Source organism: Canis lupus, chromosome 34 (genome assembly GCF_048164855.1).
Source record: "Canis lupus baileyi chromosome 34, mCanLup2.hap1, whole genome shotgun sequence".
Lineage (NCBI taxonomy): Eukaryota > Metazoa > Chordata > Mammalia > Carnivora > Canidae > Canis > Canis lupus.
The window spans coordinates 27,432,487-27,441,876 of record NC_132871.1 but is presented as its reverse complement, the minus strand read 5'-3'; the positions used below and the strand labels follow the sequence as shown (position 1 = coordinate 27,441,876).

General features: G+C 39.2%; 1 protein-coding gene across 4 annotated transcripts in view; it reads right to left on the bottom strand.

The window, feature by feature from the left end:
- Positions 1-5,723: 5,723 nt before the first annotated feature.
- The window catches only part of CYTIP (cytohesin 1 interacting protein), a 72,720-nt gene continuing 69,053 nt past the window's right edge, over positions 5,724-9,390 (bottom strand). For all 4 annotated transcript variants that reach the window (XM_072811429.1, XM_072811428.1, XM_072811425.1 and 1 more), the window contains one exon: positions 5,724-8,918. In XM_072811429.1, coding sequence (XP_072667530.1) covers positions 8,461-8,918 — 458 coding nt within the window. In that variant the 3' untranslated portion in view covers positions 5,724-8,460. The remainder of the gene's footprint in view (positions 8,919-9,390) is intronic.

Genomic DNA, 9,390 nt, shown 5'->3' with positions numbered 1-9,390 from the left:
GTCTTTAATAGTGACCTTCGCCTGTCGTGTGAGGTCTTCCATCTTCCTTGTTCCCACGTGAGTACTCGGATGCATTTCGGACACGACTCGCCGTCCCAGTTCCTCTGGCAGGATGATGCTGGGGTCTGCGGCCCTCCCCCAGCCACGCAAGCACCGGGTCGCAGGCAAGCGTTTGATCCAGTGTAAGTCAGCATCACTATAGTTGGGGGTGTCAGGCAGGGTCGGTGCCCCCGGATCAGGTCGCGTGGTTGCTAAGACCTGGGTCACCAAAAGGGCTGCCTCCTTTGCCTTCCAATCGGCTGGCCGGTTCCCCCGCTACTGGTGTGTGTGCCTTTTGGTGCCCCGGACAGTGGATGATGGCAGGGCCCTGGGCAGCCAGAGGGCCCTCAGGAGTTCAAGAATCTCTGTTTGGTTTTGAACAGTCTCTCCCTCTGCGGTCAGGAGCCCTCTCTCCCTGTAAAGGGCTCCGTGGACGTGAGCGGTGGCGAAGGCGGACCTGCTGTCGGGGTAGATGTTGATTCGTTTACCTTCCCCCATGGTCAGCGCCTTGGCCAGTGCGGTCAGTTCTGCCCGTTGAGCGTCCTCCAGGCAGGGGCAAGGGACGTCTCCTCAAGACCCCCGGTCGGCGTCCTGCCAGAGCGTCCACCTAAGCCAATGCCGACCTAATACAGATTGGAATTCCTACAGGTAAAAGTACAGTTTAGAGCTCTCAGAGAATTTGCGTGCAAAAGGTGGAAAAAGTTAGTGCACTCACCACGCGTGAAACCCTCTGGATAGGGTCCTGGAGGTCTCTCGGATCCTGGATGAGCCCCCAAATGTTGTGCCCAAGATTACCTCGAATCCGAGAAACCACCGAGGAGCCCACCCCGATGCAAACACACGAGGGTTGATTTACAAGCTCGAGCTTGGGTCCAAGTGCACCCGACCCAGCGGAGCAGGGACTTGGACCAGGTTTCTGTTTTATACTTCAAATACTTCCTTAAATTATGGCACTGCAAAATAATCTAGGTTCTTTCACATTTCCTGTCCCAGTCCTAGAATCAGTCATTTCCCCAGGGAATCTTGGTTTCTTTTATTGGAAATAGTATTAGAAACCAAGATCTTGGTGCTAAGTTTGTTCATTGATTCTAGGTATCATTTCTTCTATGTCTTTTCTGCTAACAGAGCAAATTAATATGTGTATGTATATTACCCTTGTATATAACATATTTATAAATATTTTTCTATGTAACCATCTGTACCTATATTAAGCTAGTATTGAGTGCATATTGATGTCAGCATCTCTAACCTATTTCCACATGGATCATCCTAGCCTCTTCCTTTGCTTATCTGTAAACTACCACTCCAACAGAAAAAACCCTGGCTCCCATCATCAGTCAGTCATTTATTACTAGTTCAGTTCCAATATATAGGTACAGCAGTATCATAATGGTTAATAGCTATCCCCATGGGAAACAGTTTTCTCAACTGGACTACAATGTTTATGTATGGTTTCCTTGGCTCCAAGTTACAGACTCTAATCATCTCCAAAGTCCTTCTATTTTCTTGAGTAGGCTGTTTCATACATTAGTAATATAGTAAGAGTGTCTTGTCCATTCTGCATTCAATCCTTCACTTAACAGTTTTCTCACAGCTCTGGATGCTGGTTCCGGGTCTAGTCCAAGATTAAGGTTCTGTAGTGTTTGATTTCTAGAAGAGCTCTCCCCAGCTTGCAGAAGGATGTTTGGGCCTCAAATGGCCATTCCTACCCACCATGGCTCTGCTGCTGGGCAGTCAGCCTCCAGAACCGTGAGAAAACAAATTTCTGTTGTTTAAGCCCCAGTCTGCAGTAGATCAAGTAATTTTGTCTCAGTAGATCAAGTAGACTTTGACAACTCTATAAAACTCACCAGGGCTCCATCCATTCAACGTTCTTCACACACACCTCATTCCATCCTACACCCAGGCCCCTGGAAACCACTGATTTATTTACTATTGTTACAGTATTGCCTCTTCCAGAATGTCATGTAAATTAGAATCATATTAAAATCCCTTTCCAACTAACTTCTTTAACTTAGCAACATGCATTTAAGATTCATCATTTCTTTTCCTGTCTTCTTAGTTCAGTTTTTCTTACCCGAATCATATTCCATTATATGGATACAACCACAATTTATCCATTAACCTACTGAAGGACATTTCAGTGCTTCCAATTTCTGGTGATTATGAATAAAGTTGCTACAAACATCTGCGTGTGGGTTTTTGTGTGAACATAAGTTTTCCATCAGTTGAGTTAATACCTAGGAGCACAATTGCTGAACCATATGGTAAAGCTTTCTTTAGCATAGTAAAAAAATAGATGCCAAACTCTCTCCCAAACTGGTGGTACTATCTTGCATTCCTACCAGCAATGCAAGAGCATTTCTGTTGCTCCACATCCTTGCTATCAAATGGCATTGTCAGTTTTTTGGATTTTAGTCATCCTAACAGCCATGTACTGGTATCTCATTGCTGTTTTAATTTGCAAATCCCAAATGACAAAAGATACTGCATTCTTTTGATGCACTTACTTGCCATCTATGTATTATCTTTGGAGATGTGTCTGTTCAGATGTTTTGAACATGTTCTAATTAAATTGTTTGTGTTCTTATTTTTGAATTTTAAAAGTTCTTTTTTATATTTTGCACACAGGTCCTTTGTCAAATATGTTTTTTTGCGAATGTTTTCTCTCAATCTATGCCTTTTTTCCCCCAAAGAAAAGCAGAAGTATCTTTCCCATAGCAGTTTTTAATTTTAATAAAGTACAAATATTGACCTTTTCTTTCACAAATCATCCTTTTATTGTACCTAAAAATTCATCACCAAATCCAAAATTCAATGATCACACTGATTTTGATTTCTCCTATGTTATCTTCCAGAAGTTTTATACTTTTATGTTTTATATATAGGTCTATAATTTGTGAAATGTGTAAGGTCTTGCATATGGATGTCCAAATGTTCCAGAACCATGTGTTGAGAACACCGTCCTTTCTCCATTTAATTGCCTTTACTCCTTTGTCAAAGGTCAATGGCTATATTTGCATGGGTCTATTTCTGGTCACGCTATTCTGTTCTGTTGATCTATATGCTATTCTTTTGCCAATACTGTGCTGTCTTAATTATTGTAGATTGACAGAAAATCAAGACATTGAGTATTGTCATTCCTTCAACTTCCTCTCCTTTTTCTGTTCCTCGTCCTCATTCTTCACTTTGGCTAGTCTAGGTCTTCTGCTTTTCTATATACACTTCACAATCAGTTTCTCAGGGTCTACAAAATAGTTTACTGGAATATTCATTGGGATTTTGCTAAATCTATATATTAAGAAGAAGTCACATCTTTTTTTTAAGTGTTTTATTTATTTATTCATTAAAGACACACAGAGAGAGAGAGAGAGAGAGAGAGGCAGAGACACAGGCAGAGGGAGAAGCAGGCTCCATACGGGGAGCCCGACACAAGACTCGATCCCGGGACCCCAGGATCACGCCCTAGGCCGAAGGCAGCACTAAACCGCTGAGCCACCCAGGGATCCCCAAAGAAGTCACATCTTAACACTATAAGTCTTCCAATCCATGAACACAGAATCTCTATTTATTTAGATATTCTTGGACAACGTTTTTCAGATACAGATACTTGTCAAGTTTATATTTAAGTATTTCATTTTGGGGGTACTATTATAAAGTAATTGTTTAATTTCATATCCCAGTTGTTCATTGCTTTTACATAAGAAATCAATTGGCTTTTGTATAGTAATTTGTATTCTGTGACCTTGCTATATTCACTTATTACTTCCAAGATTTTTTTGTTGTTGTTGATTCTTCATGATTTTTCCCACAATCATGTCATCGGCAAACAAAAAGTTTCATTTCTTCCTTATTGCTCTGTATACCTTTTGTTTCCTTTCCTTGTCTAAGTACACTGGCTGAAACTTTCAGTACAATGGTAAATAAAAGTGGTGAGAGGATATCCTGGGTTTGTACTTGATCTTAGGGGGAAAGCAGCCAGTTTCTCACCATTATGATATTTGCATATGTTCTTTGTTGAGTTGCAAATGTTCTTTGCACATGTTCTTCATTTATCCTCTATTTCTAAGAAATAGTTATATTCCTTCAAACTGCTATATTTTCTCTAGTTTTGATAATTCTGGTATTTGTGCCATCTCCTAATTTTTGCTCATGGTTGATTATCTCCTTTTGTGCTTTGTAGTTTTGATTATGATATTTTTTCTGTGGAATTCCTGTCCTGTGCTCATAAAGATCTACCGATATAGATGTGATAAATTTCATCATGCCAATCACTGAATTCACTTAAATACACTCAAATTCCTCGAGAAGAATTTTAAGGCAAGTAACCAGCTCACACTTTAATATTCTTTTAAATCTCCCATAATTTCATGCACTTAGTACAAAATCAGATCAGAAACAGACCTGAATTTAGTTTCCTACTCAACATTTTAGCTAAACAGTCTTGCCCAGGTTCTTAAATTTCAGAGATCTTACTACCTCTCTTTTAAAAATTAAAACATTCACCATTTGTATTTACTCAAAGGAGTTTAGAAAAGACACAATATATTACCAAATTTGTGAACTCCATGAATGATGTTCTGAACAGATCCTAAGGTACCTCCTTGATCCCTACCTTCTGATATTCATGCCTTGTGTAATCCCTGCTCCTTGAGTGTGGATGGTTTCTATGACTTGTGTCTAGCAAACGTAATATGGCCCAGTTGGTAGGATGTCACTTGTGTAATTATGTTCTGCTATATGGCAAAGATGATGTCACTCTTATGGTTATGTTGCATTATTTAAGACTGTCTTGCTTGCAGTCTCTCTCTTTTCATTGCTGGCTTTTGCTAAGCAAGCTGCCGCAAATCCTACGGCACAAGAAAATGATTCTGACAACAACCTGAGAGAGCTTGGTAGTGTATCTTTCCCCAGGCAAACTTCCAGGTGAGAACTCAATGCTGGGTGACTCCCTGACTGCAGCCTCATGAATCCCTGAGCAGACCCAGCTAAGATTTGCCCAGGTACTTGACCCACGGAAACTTTGAGGAAATAAATATGTTTTAAACCTCTAAGTGTGGGATCCCTGGGTGGCGCAGCGGTTTGGCACCTGCCTTTGGCCCAGGGCACGATCCTGGAGACCCAGGATCGAATCCCACGTCGGGCTCCTGGTGCATGGAGCCTGCTTCTCCCTCTGCCTGTGTCTCTGCCTCTCTCTCTCTCACTGTGCGCCTATCACAAGTAAATAAAAAAAAAAATAAAATAAAAAATAAACCTCTAAGTGTGTAGAAATTTGTTAACCAGAAAGCTAATATATGTGCAAAGCCTCACTTAAGCAGTCCATGCCTTTTAAAAACCTCAGAGAGGTAGGTATCAAGATGTTGCCCCAGATTTTTGGAAAATCTGCTTTGGAAAGAATCATTTCATTTAAGGTAGATAGGTAAAGAGGCAAAGACAGAAAAATAGATGAGGAGAGAGAAAAAGGGAGAGAAGAGAGCTCTCATACTGAAGAATAGCATTCTTTAGTTCAGAAAGGTTTTTTTTTTATTGCTCATATTTCTATAAGGAAATGGATATATAAAGTACAATAATCTTTTGATCTAAGGGGTTCAATATAGTTGTCATGTATTATTTACTATACTTAGATTATATACATCCATAAATACTTAAGACTATATGATCAATACACATGAATTGTACCCAAGTTTGATTTCTTCAGTTCAAGCTAGGATTTTTTTAATACTGTTTGTACATGCAATTAAGATATAAAAGTATTGCAAAGTAGAAAGTGACAAATAAAAGTTTCAAAAAATAGAGTACCAACCACTTTGATATATTGAGTGGTGTGGTGTTCCTTTAGCCACAGAACAGAGTAATTCTCAATAAGCTTGATTGGAGTTTGGTTTATCAATGCCATACTACAAAAATGCATTTTCATAACCAATTGTCAATTAATGAAATCCACCAATATCACATTATTTGATCATTTCAGGATAAACAAAAAACAAAACACTTCACTTTTCAATTCTTTTCCCAGTAAGTCACATCAGAGTCATTGCACACCAGATTACAGAAATGAAATCTTCTAAAGCCCCACTGAGGTCAGATAGTCTGAAAAGCTGTGCTGTGAGAAATTTACCCGCATTTCCACTAAACAATAGCTAGTTTTCTTATACTTGTGAACACACAAAACATGACATACCCTTCCTTCCTGTACTTTGGTTAAGAAATGAAGAAATGCTTTTCTTTTTTTTCCAGAACATCTCAAACTCTTGAGTCTAATTCTTACCTCAGACTATGGTGAAACTTGTTCTGTCCCTTTCCTGCACCTTTTTGGGTTTGATATTTACTGTAAGGAAGAAGAATTACACTATATTTAACACTTAAAGCCATGAGAAAAGCAAATTACCTATAATCTGCTTTCCCAGGTGACTTACAGAAGTTCTCAAAACACCGATCATGTTGTAGAAGAATTAGAGTCACCTTTCCTCAAATAAATTTGATTATTTCTTTCCCCTGGATTTGGCAAAATAGGATTAACAAGATATGTTGCATTCATGTAAGCAGACCGTTAACACAATAATTCTAGTCTACAATGGGAAATTAGCAGTGTTCATCCAATCACAGCTGGTTTGCAAGCCCTTGTTGAAAATAAATGTATTGTTAACCATGCAGTTATCAATGTGCCTATATTTGAAAACTTGCTTGTGGAGGCCAAGAGAAAAACAAATGTGTTTGTTCTCTCATTTACCAAAGATAATTTTTATCCATGCAGTATCTACAATTTTCTGTTTTAAGTATTCCATGAGGGGCGGGACAGGGGTGGGGTGGAGGGTCCTGTGGTGATGACCACACACAATCAGCACAAGAGTGAAAACAGTATCTAGAAAGACCGAGAATAGGCCAGAGCCAGAAAGCACTAGCTTCCAGTCTCAGGCCTGCCACTGGCTATGAGCACTTCTCTGAATTCCTGCTCTTTATCTGTATGGATAACATCTAACAGGGTTGTTTCAGGGAATCATATGGAAAACATCTTTAACCTGCCAGATATACAGTAAATGGTAGACAGCATTGTTACTGTTCCTGAGAAACACAGCACACTGTTTTCATATGAATGGTTCCTAAGCAGAGCCCACTGGATAATTCGGAGTTCAAATAATTAATAGAAAGCAGGTTCCAATTAGAAATCTTTTTATACTTTATTTTAATATTCATTTCTTACCCTACAAGCTTCCTTACTCTCCCCTTTTTTTCTCAAAATGACTCATTCTTTACTCAATTTATCTAAGTGTGGTTACATTCAAAGTCACCTACCAAATATCTCTATTCCTCCCAAACACACACACACACACACACACACACACACACCCCACAAAGCTTTAACTCAATAAGGACTATTTATTTAATTGTCTGGATTATCTACTCTAGAACACAGGTCATTAGCAGCTGTATCACCGAAACAGAGAAATCACGGACTGGAACGGGTACTAAATAAAAATGTGATTGAAAAGTTAGAAGTAATATGATACCAATATGTAACCAATAGGCAAGAGAGGGCTGAGGCAATAATTGTTTGGAATATATAATATAAAGTGAGGAGTAATGTGAAAAAATCTATAGGAGGAAAATCCTTTTCCTGGCTCTAATTTTTCAATAGTAAGCTATTTGCTCAAAAAAATGATAAAGCTGTATGAAGGATCTTGAGAATTCTAGACTTGCCATCAATGTTCAGGCAAAACAAAAACTGAGTTAGTGAGAATGACATTCTCACTCATTTTGTTGAGGCTGTCTATAAAAAGGGAAACTTTATCATAATCTTGCTCAGCACTCATCTTAGACAACATGTTCCCATGGATCTCAAACCCTCATATTATTGTACCTTATACTTCCTGCTTTATTGTTGCTATGGATGTGAAAAATAGTTGATGATCATCTTTGTTTATAATCTTTTACAGGTTTAAACAAAAACATTCAAAATGACCTATTATCAAGCCTCCCTGGAGGCTACTGATCTTAAGCAAAGTTTTTTGCCCTACCAATTAACCTATGGAAGGTATCCCTAACAATTATATTCCAACACTCTTTTATTTACACTTGACTCTGGAAAGCTCTCAATTTTTCACATAATCTAGAAAATAAATATCACCCTTGCCTTCACAGGCAGCATTAGAATGAGCAGGAATGTGCATTAATTTGTTATATTATCCAACTTAATACTTAGTTTCCCTACTTTCTGTTTATAACCTGAGCTTTTCTGGTTAAAAAATGATTTAAGAAGCACAAATTAGGATACAAAAATTTAAATAAAGGTCACTATTGTCATGATATGGGGTTTCAGTTTTGCAACCCATCTGCAATTTCCCACCAGGCTGGGCGGAATTAATCTATAAGAGTCTAGAGATATTTGCGAAATAAGCTAATATGAAAGGTCAGGACAACCCATCAAAACCGACTCTCTTCCTCTTCCACTGCACGGTGAAGGCCAGGGATGAATTTTAAGAGTTGTTTCCGGACACTTCCCCTTCTGTTCTTCCGGGGCAGGGTCCCGAACATGTTTGAGAAGTTGCCCTCCCACAAGGGGGACATGGACCCGCTGCTGGCAGTACTAACACTTCGGTTCCTCCTCGAAGAAGACCTCTTCAGAAAATCATCTCCATCCTTGGGGACAAAGCACTCATCATCTGTGCTTGTCTGTCGACTGAAGCCTCCTCTGCTTGAGTCCTCAGACACACACGTCTGGTAGCCATCCTCGCTGTCCACGGTCATGGAGCTCAGGCAGCTGCTCTCACTTGATAATCGATTCCGGTCCAGGAGGGCTGGGCCTGGCCCGGGCAGGGTTCCAAACAAAACTGACTCATCTATGTCCATGTTTTCCAAACTTGGGCAGTTACCTGTGTTACCTAGAATGCAGAAAACAAAGTCTACTGTGGAATGGGTATGAGCATCATTCCCCATAAGTAAACACAACCAAATTTCTCTTCAAAGGGTGTAAGAAAGAGTAAAGGTGAGTAATATTTTTCCCTGAGTTTCACCTGTATGAATAAGTGATTATTTATGAGACTGCTTGATAAACCTTATAGTGGTATTTCCCAAACTATTGTTCATGGACTAGCTTCCATGTAAAAAATGTTCCCTGGTCACAGAAATAGTACTGGAAATTAAATAAATTTAAATAGCTTCTTCATGTAAGAATAGTCAAGTCATCTGAGAGTATGCTGGTATGACTTGTCAAGCTCCAAAAGTATCACTTCTTAAACAGAAGTGACCCTGCAACCTTTTATTGAAATTCTCACAGAAATGGCATTCTAAAGAGTACACTCAGAAAAAAAAAATAAAGAATATACTTGAGGAAATGCTGTCTTACGGACTTCT